General features: G+C 35.3%; 1 protein-coding gene across 1 annotated transcript in view; it reads right to left on the reverse strand.

Moving 5' to 3' along the window:
• The window catches only part of LOC114939835 (troponin C), a 56,050-nt gene that overhangs the window by 23,415 nt on the left and 13,599 nt on the right, over positions 1 to 19,036 (reverse strand). The window contains 3 exon segments of the mRNA XM_029314266.2: positions 6,455 to 6,598; positions 9,825 to 9,856; positions 9,858 to 10,183. Of these exon segments, the coding sequence (XP_029170099.2) occupies positions 6,455 to 6,598; positions 9,825 to 9,856; positions 9,858 to 10,183 (502 nt within the window).

Here is a 19,036-nt window from a genome sequence, read left to right on the forward strand (position 1 = left end):
ACGTTATTAGTTTTCACCGATAGGGAAGATCCGAATAGATCGATCGATAGAGCGATATATCGCTCTTCTCTCTGTTACGACGATGCATGCTGCCGGAGAAATTAATATTGCGGAATAAAAGCGATAGAAAGACGAACGGGAGCGGAAGTTGGATGGATGGTTGTAAACGCGCTCAAACTTGATGTATATTACATGTTTTCGAAATAAAAAAAAGTGATTTTTTAACAGTAGGAACGAAGGAAAATGTCAACTTTCACAAATACTGGTGAGCTGCAGTTGTACAAATTCTCTTTGCTTGTTGCAAAAATATTTATATTTTAGAGATTACATTGTAAGATAAAAAAGATAATTTTATATTTTTTAAATAATAATTTATATATATATATATATATATATCTAAATTATTTATCGTATAAAAAAAATTATGAATTGCTTAAAATAAAGCTTGCTAAAACAAAAGTAAATATTATCAATTTCATATTTATTGCACGTAAATGTCAAGTTATTTTTAGTTTAGTATATGGTAAATGCGTCGCGCGTGCGTAATCGAATTAACATCGAATTATATAACGTTATTATTTTATTATAGAATTAATTACGATGATATATCCCTGTTTAATTAATACAGTTATGTCCTTTGAACATACAAGACATTATCTCTATTTACTCCTAAAGTATCAAAATGGATATCGCGCGTACATTAAGCAATTTAATTAATGCTGCAATATATTTAATTGAATTTACTATTTTATTTATATCGAGAAAAATTTATTTCGCTTACGATAATATATATTCGCGATTTATTCGACTATCATGAGAGTTGGCCATTACACTTATCAAAGGACGACGGTGTCAACTTATTCACCGTATACGATATATGTAACCTAACTTCCCTATAAATCCCTGGAGCGATGTAATAGTTATGATTGCGATAACTTGGTTCACGACTACCATCCCTGCAACATTATTCAGGTGGTTCATGTTATTCAGAATGGTTCTATCAGGAAACACACGAACGAGCAAAGTACGAGGAACCAGAAAGTACAGGTAAACCGCTATCGCGAGAGTTGATTCAACCCGATACGATCGACGATAATTTAACTTCGCGATCCCGATGTGTGGGACCTAACTTGCGTGTGCGTATTTACAATCCGTTTGCACGTATATAATGCAATCGAGCAGTTTTATGCAGATTTATACGCTCGCGATAGCACGTTAATTTACGACATCGTATATAGTTATAACTGCGATGTAGTCGTGCGACCGCGCGTAGGCGGATCGAGTCGTGATGTCGATCGGAACGGCATGAATCTTTGAGGGAAACGAAAATCGTTCTCTTCGGGAGTACGTGCCGGAACTTCTTGAAAACTTTCGCTTTTGCCGCAGCGGAACGACGTCAAACGGTAGTTCCGCTTATCACGACCGCGCTGGGAAGGAAAAGACAGAGGGTCCTAAGAATCTCGTAAAGTCACGAAAACTCATTTGTAGGAAATGTAGGTCGACATTCCTTAAGTAAGGATTTCAAATGCAATTTGTATCTTTTTATAAATGAATAGCGATCTCGCAAGTATACTCCAATTTTGAGATGTATTTGACATTCGATTGTCACATGTATGTTATGTGTGTCAAAGATTGACTCGTAAAAGCTCTGCTGCCTCTTTCTCATTATACATTCTCCCTTTAAAGATCCTAATGCTTTTAAAAAGATTTAATATCTTTATTAGTTTATACCATAAAATATCATTTTACTTCTCTACGTCTCAATTTACTTTACTAATTATTTGTATGTTTCTAATTGCTCCTTATTTATTCATTTCTCAACAGATATGTAAATGTATAACGGGGCAATTCAACATTAATGTACAAATATGTTTTCGCAGAATCTGACGCTGCCTTGTTAGATTATCCCAACGCAGCCTTATCAAGTTATTCTCTACGTTTAAATAATACGAGCAGAGCACATGTCAGAGATGTTACGGTTACTGAATATAGTTTTGCTCTAATAAACCGTTGAAATCTAATTCCAGCTTATTAAACACCATAAGCTGCCTCTTGCCAACATATTAAATGCGGCTTGTTTTATTGATTGTATATGTGTGTGTGTCAGTATGCGCGTATACTTAGCACAGATATTAATTACCGTCAAACGAACAACCTCTTAGTGTGACTTTCATTTCGAGATGTATTCATAGACCTAAAGCTACCAACTGGCTGTGGACTCCTATAATGAACGAAAACGTCAACATGAAATGCACATATAGATACATCGTTCGCGCTCTCTTTTTATACAGAAATTACATTTATGATTCTGTGGTAGCACTGATGATTAGTTTCGTTTTCATTTAACTCATCACTCTGTATGACATGATTCGACATGTAAACATTCATAATTACAAAATTGAGAAACTGTAGTTATTACATACACATGTTTGTATGCGTGTAATAAATATATGTATATAAAATATTCAAAAATATTATGCATGTTATCGAGAAATAAAGAAGTGACGAGCATGACGATCGTAGACGATGAAATCATGCATTTTCTGTAGATGCGTAATTTCAAACAATCTTGAAAAGCTTGAGGGAGTTAATTAAAGCGTTATTAAAACTATCGAAGAATTAATTGCGCGGAAAGAGAAACAAATTAGCTTCCTGCAAATTACTCACCCGGAATCTAAATATTGCTTTGTTTTGACATATCGCCCGCGAATGCATCAAGGGAAAAAGGCATCTTAATACAGTTTTATCCTCGTTAGTTTAGCGAGCTAAGGAAGGGCCACGTTTCGTATCTCATTTGCGAAAAAGATTGATCAGTTAAGTTAAACGATATGTTTTCGTGAAACGCTCTTTCGGTCGCTCGCACAATAATGCATAAATCCTCGCCAATGAGCCTTTGGCATAAAAAAGCTGGCATTCATACTGCGCTAATAACTGCAGTAACAATAACAGTTACATCGGTCGTGATAACCGCATAACGATAATGATACGCTTTTGCGAAAATGTCACACAATAGAATCTCTAAATACAGATTCCGCGCTTTCGAGCGATGTTATTCGAGCTTTTCATAATTATGTCTCGTAGAATAAAATTTTGCCAAATAAAAAAATTTTAATTATCTTAAAGTTGTGCAAATATAAGATGTACAGTGAGCAACAAAGTTAAAATTCATGATCTGAAAATTCAAGAAATTATTTAGAGAATTGTATTATTTTAAAAATATATATACTTCAATTTTTTTTGTATCTGTTCTTCGATTAATATATGAGCTATATTAATATATAATTTTTTTATGTGAGGTTTTTACTTAGGTGATAATGTTTTTCAACTAGCATAACTATATAATGAACTACATATACATATACATATACATATATATAGAGGATGGCATCAATGCAGTATCTTGTAATCTGCGAAAATGGAGTTTTTTTTAGAACAAAAAAATGAAAAAAACTCTTAAGTTTGCGCACAATCTATCTGATAGTATAGCAAAGTTTGCGAACTTTTTCTGCCGATCCCTCTCTTGTTCTCTCCTTTTTTTCTCTCTTTTTTTCTTTAGCAACATATCCTTTTAGCAACAACGACTTCCGTGAACCACGTGACTAAGTCGGGAACTCATTTACATAAGAAATGCGAATACGAAAGAATATTACGTGGGAAGATTCTAGTGTCTTTATGACAGCAAAAAATATTATCAGTCAAAACATCGGAGTTAAAATAATGAACACCAATTTCAACGCTTTTTTTCCACGGTTTTAACCACGCAGACATGGCCATTGCATAATTCAATCATCTGATACAGTAAAATCACATGTGGCGTGTAGAGATGGATAATTTCACGCGCGATTCAAAACTGTATCTCATAAAAATAAAAAAAATACGTCGGATATTTTCGAGCGGTTTTTAAATGGGAAAAAGTAATTTCCCTCGGAAATGTCCCGCAAAATGAGATGGCGAAGATCGACGATTATCGAGATTTTTTTGGTGGTCGTCGCTGCCATCACGCTCGGTTTTTTTTACGACCGCGATTTTTGTACAATCCTGAGAATATTTCTCTTTCGTGTCGGGCCGTTAAATCCCCTCCTTGCTTACCACTCCAGAACATTGCCGAGGTGTCGGGCAAGGGTTAAACTTGGAAATCTCTTCCTGCCGCCGAGTTAATCCCCGAGAATCGCGGAATTATTAGTACTTTCAGGAATCCGCTGAAAAAGCGGCGCGCGCGACATTAAACTGCCATTCCCATGGAATTTTAACTCGTCTCGTCTCTTCGAAACGATTTACCTCCGCGACGTAATTATTTCACTTTTTCGAGTATACGCGCAGGCTTCGATTTACATTATTCGCACGCAGTATCTCTCCATGCAAATGTTAATAATACCTTCGCGGACCGACCTTTTGTCGCAAAAACGCGAAACCGCCCGAAAGCACGAAATTTTTGAGAAACTTCTTTTTGTCGAAGAACATCGAGAGTGATCGTTTTTCGATACGGGAATTTTATTTCGCAATTTCTCTGATTATATAGAGAAAATGACCGTATATGGCCGTAATAGCGCACCACTGTAACGCAGACTAGCAACAGGTACAAGGACTTGTACCATCTGGCGTCAATACCGCCGATATGCTTCCGTCGAATCATCAATAACAAATATGCGAGGAAAGGATTGAGTGGTCGCGTATTATAAAATGCTAAATCTCAACAGTTTTAATTTTATGAAACACATTTATGATAATATCATCATTATACAAATGATATAATTATTTCTCAATTAGTCACAATACGTTGCAGATTTTATGGAATATATTATAATAATTTATTTTATTCTTCTATTATATATGTGAAATTCATTGCTCTTTGCAATTGATAAAAAAAATTTAACGCGTTCTAAAATTTAAAAATATATATGTTTAAATAATACGGTCGAAAAAATTCTGCCTATTTTTTCCACTGTTGTTTATTCAGCTCCAAAAAAGCTATGTTCTACACCGAAAAGTATTGGAAAAGTTTTTCAAACTACGATATTTTCGCATTGTGTGTATAACAAGGAATTTTCTTTGCAAAGATATTCCATAAATCCTATCTCGGACAGGTCGTAGAAGATAACGCAAAATTGGATACGGTAAGATATAAAAGGATAGAATTTGGGCGAAATTGAAGAAGAATCCACGAAATCAAATATAAGAGAGAGAGAAAGAGAAGTTAAGTCCAACGCGGCGGAGGATTCGTTTATAATAAAGAGTTTCACCCGAGCCAAGAACTTGGCTGTTGGCGGAATGGTGTTCGCGAGAATTAACTGCAATTAAGGGCGATTTGCCGACGGGCGTAAAATTTTACGTGGGCGATGGTGGATACCTACGCGAAAAGACGATAAACTTTCGAGCGATACTCATCCCCGTTACTTTAGCAGTTCGCTTCGTTGTGCAAACTGTGGCACAGTACATACGGGTATCTCCGACTACTTTATGATTTAAATCTTTAATCTTGACATACCAACGAGGGATGCTGAGCACGGGGGAATAAGTGCGTGATTTAATGTTATTATTATATTTAGAAGATATAATAGCAAGTCATCTGAGCTCATTCATGTTATAAAGTGCGTTATCATGTTATATTATAAATAAGTATTGGCCAAAATGTAGAGATTTGTCCACCAATTTATTTCCATGTTTTCTATTTTATTCGTGAATATTTATTGGTCTGTATCCTTATAATTAGAAGATATAATAGCAAGTCATCTGAGCTCATTCATGTTATAAAGTGCGTTATCATGTTATATTATAAATAAGTATTGGCCAAAATGTGGAGATTTGTCCACCAATTTATTTCCATGTTTTCTATTTTATTCGTGAATATTTATTGGTCTGTATCCTTTTTTCTTGGATATTATACTATTATCTACGTAATTTATTCGTCCAGCAATATAGTATGTAAAATGGAATTTTCAAAATGCATTGTCGAGAAAAAAAAACAAAAGGCGTTAATATCATGTAATATCGCACACGGTGATCAATATCACGCGTTTTGATAGAATTCAGCGTTTAAATCTTCATCCAATGATTGAAATGTCAAATACAATTATACTGCGTAAATTAGTCTAATTTCTGCCTATTTATATTAATTGGATAAATCCGTGTAAATACACAACGTTATATCAAAATCAATAAATTGCAGCGTTTAAATTTTCGAATGATTCGGAATAATAAATATACGAATCACATATCAGACTAATTTCTTTTTTTTATCATAGTAATCAAATAAATGCAGCAATAATTACCAATAATTAAGCATCTGTTCGATAATATAATCTCTTAAAATGCATAGCGTGATGAAAACGCAGCCTCTCACGATAATATTCGCGAAGAATTGAAGTGATCAGAGAGGAGAAACATTGTATAATCCCAACTTTTTAACTTTACTATATAATCTCTAACAGATTGATAATAAAGAACTGTCGCTCACCGTCAATATCAATTTCCTGCAGCATGGTTCTTAACTCTTCCGCTCTCGCAAATTGTCCCAGGGAACGCATGACTCTGCCGAGTTCTTCTTTAGTAATAGTTCCGTCGCCGTCCTTGTCAAACAACCTGAAGGCCTCTCGGAATTCTGTCGAGGAAAAGAAGGAAAAAAATAGTATGAGTAACTCCGCTTCGGTTTTTTTCTGAAAATAATTAAAATTATATCAATTCTCCAATATCTCCGAGAAAAATTCTTCCAGCTTCACAGTCGGGCGTATAAAATATTCCAATATCTATCGCCACAATTACGAAATTAAGACTGAATTTACAAATAATTTTTTTTTTTACGATAATTTGACATAATTTATGCGCTTTGAATAATTTCGAATTTTTTATGTTGAATATCTCCTGGTAACTGACATCAAGTTTCCGCTCTCTCTGGAATCGTTCCTTTCCTATTCAAAGTCAGTTACTGATGCCGATTAACTGAACTATAAAGATGGTTGCTAACAAGTTGAATTCCCCGAGAGAATTTGACGAGCTACGACTGTACAAGCTGTACGGATTTGGTTCGACGGTGCTCGACTCGATCGTTTAATAGCCTCGTTTCTCGCGTCATTGATTCCCGATGAACCTTCACATTACACGCGTTCGTATCCACGCACGATTGCTGGTTTGAGAATAGAAGCTACGAGTCCTGACATAATCGACGATCATTGTCTTGTACCTGTATTTGTTATTTGAATTCCGTCTTAGAATCTTGCATATGTCAAATAGAATATTCGCGAAATGTAAAATTTTATATCTTAAAACGCGGACGATTTGAATAACCGCATTTTAAATATACATTATTTAAATTTCAGTGAAAAATTGAGAAATTCTTTTCATTTATTTTAGATTTGTGTCCACTTGGGAACGTAGCATCAATCTTTACTTTTGCTGCTTTTTCTAATTTTATTTTCAAAAACTTTCGAAACATTAACGTAGAAAATAATGTTGTACAGAAAGTCTTTATATAAATCAATCCGCCTCCACATTATTGATTATATGTAACGGAACAATTATTGAGACTTTTTCTCAAGAGTTGACTACTGAATCATATCAAAGAGAGAAATTAAGCTTATGTTCTAAAGTAAATTTCATTTGAGTTTCTCAATTGTTGAGTTGAAAATACAAATATAATTTTGTAAGCACCAAATGGAATTTTAAGAGAGAGAGAGAAAAAGAGAGAGAGAGAGAGAGAGAGAGAGACTCATTTATAATTGTAATATTTCAAAACAAATCGTAACAAGAACGTGATTATATATAGATTTTAAGGTCACGTTGTTATTACAGTCACGCGAGTTTTAAAATTAAAATTTATCGAGATATTTCGATATCAGAAATATTAGAATAACTAAATAAATATACTGAATATATTTTTGAAATATCGGGACAAACTTTAGGAATATATAAAAGTATAATAAGTATATTATAATGTATATAAAAAGAAAAATACAAAGAGAAGACAAAAAAAGAACAGGAAAAAGCAAAATTTTTATTCTGACTTCGATATAAAAATCAAGAGAAAAATATATTTCAATAAATTTTCATATTTATGTAATTCATGTTGTAGGATAAAATACAATAGAGTATAGAGCATATACTCGTATTTTCCATTCTTTTTACTTTACGATTCCAATTACAGTGTCAATTGGCAAAACTGATAATAGTATAGATAATAAATAATATAGAGTAACACTGTGCTTTTTTTATATGTCTTTACAATTGTTTCAAAGGAAGTTCTTTTATGATGATTATAAAGACATGTGACAATTTGTCGGAAGAAATTAAATTCATTAAAGTATGTGTTATTAAAGACTTGTGATTTTCGTAGATATTTTTAACAAATAAAATCTTATATAAAATCAGCAAAAGAGTTCTTTTTCAAAACAGATCCATTTAAGACAAAAGATTTAAACTTTGTAAATTTTATTTTTGCGTTGCGCTTTCAAAGAAGTTTTGAATATATTCGATTGAGAGGTAATCGATCGTACACTACATAAAGTAACGCTGTTTAAAATAAAGTTTAATAAACAGTTTGTAGTTAGACGAGTTCAATCAAAGCTAAAATGTTTTAAGGCATAAACGCGTGTTTTAAACAATATTAAAGACAATTACCGAGTTCTTTCAAAACTATTGTTTCTAATGTAAAAGAAACTTTATAATCTATAGTCGTAATGACATTACAAGAAAAATGAGCGGCAGATTGCTTTTATTTAATCTTACTGTATAATAAATACTCTTGAAATTAATATCTCGATCTGCATAAATATGCTACAAAATTCAAAAAAGAAGATAAAATTGTTCGCAATTACTCATCGTTTCTCGTGTATATCCTAAAAAAAATTAAAATTCTTAACATCAATTTGACAAAAATTGACATCAATTCTTTTAATCAACAATTTTTCAGTTTGATTTCAGAGAATTTATAATATAAAAAAATTCAAGAATAGCTTAACAAGAATAATTAGAGGCAAAACGAAGGAAAGTACTACACGACATGTGAAACGATATTACAGACATTACAATGCAATCTGTTTGACATCGATTGGAAATCACTATTCGCCCTCATGTGAGTGAAATAATATTTTCCAGCGCGATATTTATAAAGGCAGAAAGAAAAACAAATCGCGCACATGATAGACAAAACGCGAAAAATGTTCGACGTTTGCTGACACGCTGTACGTATATATGCAATATAAAATTATTTATCTCACGTACCGATCACGTTCGATCAATTGGGCAGATTTTCCATTCTCGAATGTGTGCACATATATATCCCGTTAAGAGCGATAACGACGGAAAAAATAATGGCTACGAAGCTGAATAAAGTCACAACGGCGACGCGAAGCTGCGCGACACACGATCGTAAGCTTTACCCGGGATTAACGAGTGATGACATCAAACAGATGAGATATCGTTCGTTATCCCCCCTGGGGTGTGCCAAATTGAATTCACCGCTGTATCTCTATCATTCATCCGGGATTTGACGCCGCACGGATCGGATCAAAAGAGTATAGATGAATTTGCGATTGGCTAATCTCGTTATAATGAACACGAGATTGCTTCCGCCGAAATTATTATTCTGATTTATTTCAACAGAGATTTTAATGAAAATTGTATTCCCTTAATGACAATATCAGGAAAAACATCTATATCGTAAATAAATAAATTTCCAAATTTCGATATCAGATTTTTATAACGCTATGCAAATATGTATATTCGTATTTATGATACCAGATCTATGGATAAATTGCGCAAAAAAAGATATCATTTATATGAAGCAAATTAAATGTGCAATAAAATTCAACAGTTTAAATCTCTCGACTCACCCTTCATCTGCGACTTTGATATTGGACGTCTTGCCGGAAACGTTGCTCGCCGATGATCGTTTTGGCGAAGCTGGTAGAGACATAATGTTCGTCGAGAGAGGGCTAAGGGATGACGAGGGCGCGGCGAATGTCGTCTTTTCCGTCGTCAAGGCTAATTCTTGTGTCTGCTGCTGACGTCGTCGCCGCTGTAGATCTGAGACGTCGGCGGGACATACCATCGTCGGCGACCCCGGAACGATCGACGATGTCATCGATGACGCCGTCATCGTCGTCGACGTCGGCGTCCGCGGAGGACAATCCGACCCGGTGTCTTCTTTTCCCTCGGCTCCATCTCCAGCCTCGCCGCTGCTCTGTCTCGTCTGCAAGCAAAAAAAAAATATATAAATAAACTGCAATGCATCCACCCTTAGGAGAGGCTTTTCGGCCGCGGACGGAAGATGTCGACGATGAAGACGAATTCATTTATTTTTCTCTTGTCAATTTTGACACAAGTTAATCGCAAATTATTAGTATCTTTGGAAGAAGAATTGTGATAATTTCCTATCACCTAATCTATTCTGTAATCATTTATGACGCGTTTCATCATCAAAAATGAATACGCAAAGTGGTGCGACAATATGGTATTGGAAGAATCTTATAAGAGTTTCTCTGATTAATATTTACCACAATGAAAATATTAATATGTACATAGTAAATTTTACAAAGAATTTATTATGTACATAGTAAATTTTACTATGTACATATTAATATTTTTATTATGGTAAATATTAATCAGAGAAACTCATAAGATTCTTCCAATACCATATTGTCGCACGATTACCATGATTTTCAGGGTAAATTCTAAGAGAAAATTATCTCTGTGTACGAGTTTATAAATTCAATATTATTAAAAAAAATTAATAATTTTTTAATAATCGAATATTGTGTAGCATGTTAAAATAATGTGGTTTTATAACAAGAGTATATTTCAGTTTTTGCAAAAAGTAATCTTTTTCAAAAGCTAGTATATTTATATTTTTTGAAAAAACATCTTTCTACATAAAGTATCGTATAAAGTAAAATATTATCGTATATAAAGTACATTACACTAACAATCTCGGTCTAAAACATCATACAATCTTGAAGTTTCGAAGGAAAAAAGCTCATATATTGCTTATGTTTGTGAAGGGTGTTTTTTTCAGGTGCTAAATTGTTTATAGCTCATCCCTGTTGCTCGTTTTATGCGTCTCTGAGGATATAAGAGAACCTAAAAGACTATAAACCATTAACCGCGATAAAGTTGAGTGACAAGCAAATCGCTCAAAGGCTGCGTTAATATTTAATCCGTTCACGTCAAACGTTACTAAGTTACGGAATATAAACTTCTAAGATACTAATATGTAAGCGTATTTAACGATGCAGCTTTGACGTTTGCCGCTTTAATGTCAGAAAATTTAACAACCACTAAAATTCACTCAAATATTAACGTATAGAAAAGACGCGTGTATATTTAGGATACGAAAATATGTTATAAAAATCTTTTGAGGGAAAAATTTTCCGAGTTTATTAACTTAAAAAAAAAAACAAAAAACAAAAAAAATATACGTAGATATAAACGAATATTGTGGACAGAAGTACCGGACTTCGCCATTTAGATTCCTGCGTTCTGTAGCTGTCCGCGACCTACGTCAATCCTGTGAAAAGAGATCCACGACACGAAAGGATTCATTATCCCGAAAGTTCGCGGGACGTTGACGAGTGATTAACCGCTCTCTTTCCCTCGAAAGAATGTAATAATGGCCGCGCATTCATTATTTAAATATGCAAGAGCATCGCGGTGTAATATATGACGGTGTAAAAATGCACCGACGTCATTTCGTTTTATCTGTATGAGCGATGAAGGAGCGCAGAGGACGATCTGGCAATAACTGTTCTGTTTTCGCAAAACTACGATCGGGCCATTGAATCGCTCTTTTCGGAATTGCGATACTACACCCCGATGAGAGTAAGAAGCACTTCAATTCCCGCACGAAAGCTGCCGAAAGCTCTCGCCATAAGCTGAGCCGGCGATATTTCTCGTTATCGCTACAGCGTCGAAGCGAACGATAAAAACCAGGCAACGTGTGATTGTACGAGCGAGTATAAATTATACAAGTATCAGACTCACGAGATAACGAGGGCTTAACTCGAGAGGAAAAAAAGAGGAGAGAGGGAGAGACTAATTTCTTTCGAGAGATCTCTCGTGCTGCTTCGACGTATATCGTTGTGTAATCGATCGAGTTAATAGGATTCACGTCGAGAAAATGAAAGGGAAACAAGACGAGAAAGTCGTTCCGGAGGATTTATAATTGCAGACCGGCAGGGGTGCGACAAATAGCAATTCAAGATACCTGTCTTAAATTCGAATTTAAACGCTGCTTATCTCCTTCCGACATTTCTAGCAGAGGAAGACTCGGAAAAGCTGCAACCGAACGAAACGTCGCTCTCTTAACGCAACAAACTCGCGTAAACGCGATATCACTGAGAAACACATTTGCATTTCTAAGGGGGAAGGAAGGGTGGAAGAGGAGAGGAAGTCGTTCGTGGAGGTCAAAATGCATTTAGCCTCTTCCAAGGGAGGAACGTCGAAATTAGACATCCGCAGACTTAGATAGACATCTGTCTCTTGACTGCTAGTCGCGGAACTTCCGACTTTGACAAAGTGAATGAAATTCGAAATTCGCGCTAGCGATATATCCAGTTGATCAAATTTCATGTAAGATTCCTCAACGGGAGGAAGCAGCTATTTGCGGCGAAAGTTTCGCGGCCAAAACCGCGCGCGAGAGAGAAAGTTTTCCCTGGATGCATCTGGTATTAAAGCGGAGAAGAAGAGAGAGAGAGAGAGAGAGAAAAAAATTCGAGGAAAAACTTTCCGGAAGTTTTCCGATTCCTCTCTTTCTCTCTCTCCAGTGACAAAATTGAATCCTCGTTAAAGTGCCGTCACGTTCCGCCGATCGACATCGACACTTTCGTCCCGGCACAACCCAGATTCCTTTCCTTTTCCTCTTCCTTCCCGCCGGGTTAAATTACATTTCACTGCGTACCTTTGTAATTGCGATGGCAAAATACCCAGCTGCAATTGTCTGTCCTGAACGAAGAACGTGAACTGTTTGTATCACGTCGTCTCGAGCAAAACCTCGAGTTGGCTCAAATGTGATAGGAGTTTAGCGGCGCATTCTATTACGAAGCAAAAAGATCTCTACTAAATATATCGTATATGTGTTTACAAATAAGCATTCTTACGACGGATTTCTTTAACAGTATTTTTTACGTGCAAATATGTTTCGCTCATAATATAGAAACAAAGTTCATTTACTTCCGCTATCATGTCCATTAATTAGTTGACAATGTTATTTAGTTTCACGCTTGTAGGCAAGGAATTATGATGCAAATTTGTAATGGCTGTTTTAATAGTTGTATATTGGCGCTCAGCCAAGATTATGCGACCACTGTCCGCGTTAATGTATGCTTTTATAAATGCATTATGTGTCACATGATGTTTTAAAAGCAACGGAGAGATTAAGAATGTTGTGTTATTTTTATCTGTCCATTTTTATCCATACTTTCAAAAAGATAATATTAAAATAATAAAATTAAAATGTTTTTACACAATCCTATTTACATATTACGTTATTAATTCTTATGATATTTTTTGTATATGTGTATATCGGATTGTGAGAATTCTCTGATAGTTGCATGTTGATAGTAGTATAAAATGTATTAAAAAAATATATATATCTAAAAAATAAAGTTCTCATATCTGTGGGAAAGAAAATCGCCGATGACAACCAAATCTTTCACGCATGTCAGAGAAATTAATTTGATGTGTAAGTTTAACGCGGTTGCTTTTTGTGTGGAAAAAAGATAATCGTAGACTCGCGGTAGTATATATCGAGAATAATGATATGTCACGGGCAAAACGGGTGTCGGTTATCGATAAACAAATGTATCACAGTCGATCGCACTTCGCGCCTCCTCCTGCGAAATAATGATTTTCACTTCATCACCGACGGTAATCGTTGCTGACAGCCGGAGTCGGTTACCTTAATGAAAGTAATTATGGAGAAGAATAGTTCGACGATGTGGCTGTGAATTTCTAACGCTTTTAATTGACAGCTTAAAGGAGATATGAAATTTACATCCATCTTCGCGCATGTCCTTCGTTGAAGGATCTTTCGCATAATTCTGTTCGCGTAGAATTCTGAATATTTCATTCCTGTTTCGAAGCATTTCAATAAGTCGTCGAGGTTTTCGTTACGCTCGTTGCATAGTATCTTGACAAGTTTAGAGTAAATTTACAAGTCAAAACAAATTTACACGGATATAGGAAAAATCAAGCATAAAATCTTAAAAATTTTAATTGTTAATTAAATAACAAATTATTTAACGAAGATTTTGTGTTAATTTTTTTGCTAATTCTACTTTCTTTAACAATTTTTTTTTCATTTTTATATGTTAAACACCTTGGTAATTAAATTTTAAAGTAAGTTATATTAAACATCGGTCTGAAATATTAACTGCAAAGTTAAATTTTGTTTTTTTTTATTCTAACTCACAAAGCTACAAGTTTCATTAAGTTTATGAAAGTTTTTATGTGATTAAAATTTTGCCCAGCTTTAAAGTAAATTTTTCAACATGAGAAAAATGATGGAAAAAGATTATTTAGCAAGTGTATTATACATTACATTCAAATATATTATCTGGAACAATGCGTCATATCGAGTCAAATATCGCGCGATGGCATAAAACCCTCGCAAAATTTTCTTCTACTTAAAAGACTTAAAAAGTTCCTGAGAAGGGGAGATGCGCGCAAGTTACGTCAGATAAATGATACGTATTTTTACCGAGAGAAAACGGGAAGAGAATAATCTACTCACATTTTTCCGATTTTACGAATATATATATGCCGTTGGCCAACGTTGGATGACGTTGGTGGCATTTTTGTTCCACTGTGATTTTTCGAGCATTTTCCGAGAATTCTCCGAGTGCCGAAAAGACGAGAGAGGTAGCCGGACATTTCTCTTATTAGATTACCTCTATAAACCGACCCATCTTTCCGGAATAGCATATATCAAATATAATATATATAATATAGTATATATATGCCTCTTTCCGACCGCAAAACGGCGGGTGCGACACACCTGCGGGTGCATGTAAACCCGTTTTGCAAAACGTCACATACACGTATGGTGCGTGGCAAATTCGATATAATTCAATACTTAAACGCGATCGCATTCGTACAATTCGATAACGTTTTGTTATAATCAATTATGTTTTGATATAGAATATGTAGTCTATAAAACAATTATTAGTTGTAATAATAATATACCGTACCGAAGTCTGCGTAAATACGTGTGCAATGCGATCGCGCTATCAACGCATATGTGTATGCGTAGAAGCAATCGTTCCACATTTATTACAATAGCAATATATGCTACCGCATTGACTGCTATTGTGCTGATTTATTATTTATTTGTTCTGTCAAAAATGGACATAAAATAAAAAATTAATTGTTCAAAATAATATTGCGCTTTTGGCGATAAAAAATATAGAATTTCTATATAATACGTATACCTTCTCTTATATTATTCAATAAGGCAATATAATTCAGTCTCGCAGAAACGAGAAATCACGTATTTCAACGAATCAGTATAGATCCAATTATTTGTCGCAGTCTGAAATTTATTCAAGAAAATTCAATCCGTCAATTCCGCTCTCATGGTTTGGCATATTGAAAATTAATCCGCGATTGATTCAGAGGAGAGACGAATACATCAGAGGTGCAACCTTCTTCTTATCCCTCGCCCTTAATTCCTTTCCAAATACTTCGCCGCCGAAGGAAAACTTCGTTAAAGCCGACGACGACACTAATTGCTTCGCTTGATACTCGTCAGCTGGTAGGAGACAGGTAAGGCCGTCGTACAAGTGGATACCAGGGGTATCTCGTCGTCTGCTAAGGTCTCGCGGACCATTATCGTCGACCCAATCCTCATCCCAGTTTGCGACCCCCTTTTTCCTCGCTTATGCCACTCACGTCTCGCGAATGCTGGTTAAAAATAGCGAAACAGAGGGAGGACGGGCCTCTCTTTCTCGATTCTCCAGTAATCCGATCGCGCGCGGATGCTGACGTTAGCAGCCCACCGTGTTGCATAAACATACGTGATCGGGTTAGTCCCTCCATCGGGACCGAATTCGAAATGCGAGGCGCTCGACGCGGATGGATAAATACGCTACTGCACGGATAGGAGGATCGACGTGCGGACGATCGATGGATCTGGCAAAATGTGTCAGCGCACTTCGCTCAGCTATGACTGATTCGCGAGAGGTGCATCGATATATAAAAAGATGCGAACAATGTTTGGCGGACCGTTCAGTTCTACTGATTCATAATGAAGCGCTTTTAGATTTTCAATGAACGCTCTGACATTCTTTTACAAGGACGTGCTGGCGCCCGGAGATAAACCTCAAGATTAAAGATTGAAAATTGAAAAATTCTAACGAGATTATATACGTTGACGTATGAGAACATGAGTAATTTATACATTTAGATTATAGCTGAGAATCGATAATAATCGAGTCGTATATATAATTTCTAATTTAGTAATTGATGTAATTAACATAGTGATTTTGTATAATAATATGCAAATTAATATGTAAATTTATAGTTTGACATGGTGACTTGGTGTCATATTTCATGACCGATTAAACACCTGTCCTTTTTGAAATGAACTCTTGTTTCATTACGTCATCACGCATCAGGTATATCGAGATTTATGTTGTTAATGTAATCCCACGCGAGACTCGCTCATAAATCAACGAAGCCCGAATCTCGACATCATTTATTCTTTAAATAAATCATGAGTGCATCGCGATGACGAGCGAGATTTTGCGAGTCCTCTCTCTCTCTCTCTCTCTCCCTCTCCTTGTCCCTCGTCACCTCGAAAACCCAAATACGCTTTCGTAATTTGTTGCGGATCAGACGAGCGGAAACTATTTTCGCGATGGTAATGCTATGCACCACCTGCATAATGCATGGAAAATAAGAGGTACTCGCGCATTAATGTTGCAGGAGGTTGAGGCCGCGATTCGTTAATCCACTGGGACCTAGATGTATATTAAATTATAAAAGATTTACGCGCATATCCATTTTACTAATCCTTTTACGTAAATTATTTATGCGCGTAATGCAATTAATATGTCTCGTCATTGCTATCGAAGACGTATCCGTGAAAACTATACGACTGTGCTGCATTATATATTGTATTTCCCGAGTTATTTCCGAGTTCATTCTCTTGAGAAAGAGCACACTTCGGAGCTTGTAATTGTCTTACGTAATGTCTTTCCTTAAGACAATGAGCTGAAATAACTAAAGCACAGCGAAGTTAAACGTTTGCAAAATAATCAGTAAATTTATAATATAAAATACAATAACTGAGAATCAATTCAATGGAATCAAAATTATATAATAGCCCAAGAATATTATTGCAATGTAGAAATAGCTGTAACTCGAAAACGCCAAGCGAAACAGATTATATGTTTCTATCTCTTGTTTTTACTTCCCTTCAGCACTCTGTATTCATGTCTAAAGCATATACCACATAATACTACGCGTATTAAGTTCCCGTTTATTAAGTTGCTGATTAATGATAGTATTACATTAACTAGAATCAGAAATTTTATTTTCCCCATTGAATCATGCAAACGCGAAAATTGAAACATTTATTGTAAAAGCGAGTAAAATTTTGAAGTGAATAATTAATTAATGTTTTTCGTTGCTAATGACATGTATTTATTTTACGCTTCATTAATTAATAATTAATTAAATTACAAAATTAAAGCAAAAATCCAAGTAAAATGTATATATCTTTTTAATTTCATTTGTCCGGTTCTTTTTTGCATACCGCATAGTTGGGAGATTAAAAAATACGAGAGAACTGGATGATTTTTTCTCGCGTGCATATCTTTAATTTCTCATTCTTAACGCTATTCCACCACCGTTTATATGCTATCTGGATTTTTAGATTGCGTGAAAATTGCATGCAAATTTGCATACTCGAGATCGCGCGCGTGATGTTCGTGGCAATTAGCGCGCCAGCAGCTAGGGAAGAAAATGCGCTGTTAAAGAGCATTCTTGCGGTGGAAGAAGTGGAAAAGAGAGAGGCTTGTGTGCTGCAAGGTGAAGAAGAAGGCGGAAAAATCGCGGCTGAAAAAGGAGATTTACGAGCGGCGGGTGTAAGTACGATAAGGCGCCAGCACTCGATCACGCTGTCCCGCATTTTGATTGAATGAGACGACGTGAAGAAGACACCGCGGCGCGGCTCATTTTCGCACCGATCGCGGGAATTTGCATGCCGATCGGGCGAATCGCACGGCCTGCAACTCGCAAAGATAGCGCGAGACAGGGGAGAACAGTGTGATGGGTAAGATACATTTAAAATGTATCTCGATACAGATACGTGTAAAAAATATATCTAGATACAGATACGCACAAATTAAAATGTATAGATACAGATACTTTTAAAGTATATTTTATCATAATAATGATAATATGCACAAAAAGTACTGAATAATTCTTTTATCTTTATTAATAATTTTGTTTATATTGCGATTTTATTCGTTAGTCTTAACACGTGAAAAATGCCTCAAAGATATCGTCACTCAAATTATTTCGCTATAGTACTAAAATTTGACCAATGCTTAATAATCGCTCAACCGGTGTTGATGACGATATGTTGATAACTTGCAGTCTTGATCTTTAAAAAATTTAAAGAATTGGGCTATTCAAAAAAATATGTATCTTTTTAATTGCAAATGTCTGCAAATGTATCTGAAAAAAAGCAATTCAGATATACATATTATATATGGATACTTCAATTCAAATATATCTTAGATAGAGACTCAGATATCCAAAATGTATTTAGATACTGTATCTAGATTCATATATCTAAATACATGTATCTAGATACTACCCAATACTGGGGGAGAGATACGAATTACACGACGACGCGGAGTTTGGTGCCGACCGATAAAGCGTCGCTGCTTCCCATTAATAGAAGAGGAATTCGCGAGGAGAGAAGGGTCATTGGAGACAGCTGTCGATAACCTGGTGATAGACGCGAAAATGATAGTAATGGGGGTTTATGGAGAATCGGCACGCATTACGGTTAAAAATTGCGAAGCCTATTATCATTTCG

The sequence above is a fragment of the Nylanderia fulva genome, unplaced genomic scaffold, assembly GCF_048542155.1.
Source record: "Nylanderia fulva isolate GAGA-0341 unplaced genomic scaffold, ASM4854215v1 Scaffold50, whole genome shotgun sequence".
Lineage (NCBI taxonomy): Eukaryota > Metazoa > Arthropoda > Insecta > Hymenoptera > Formicidae > Nylanderia > Nylanderia fulva.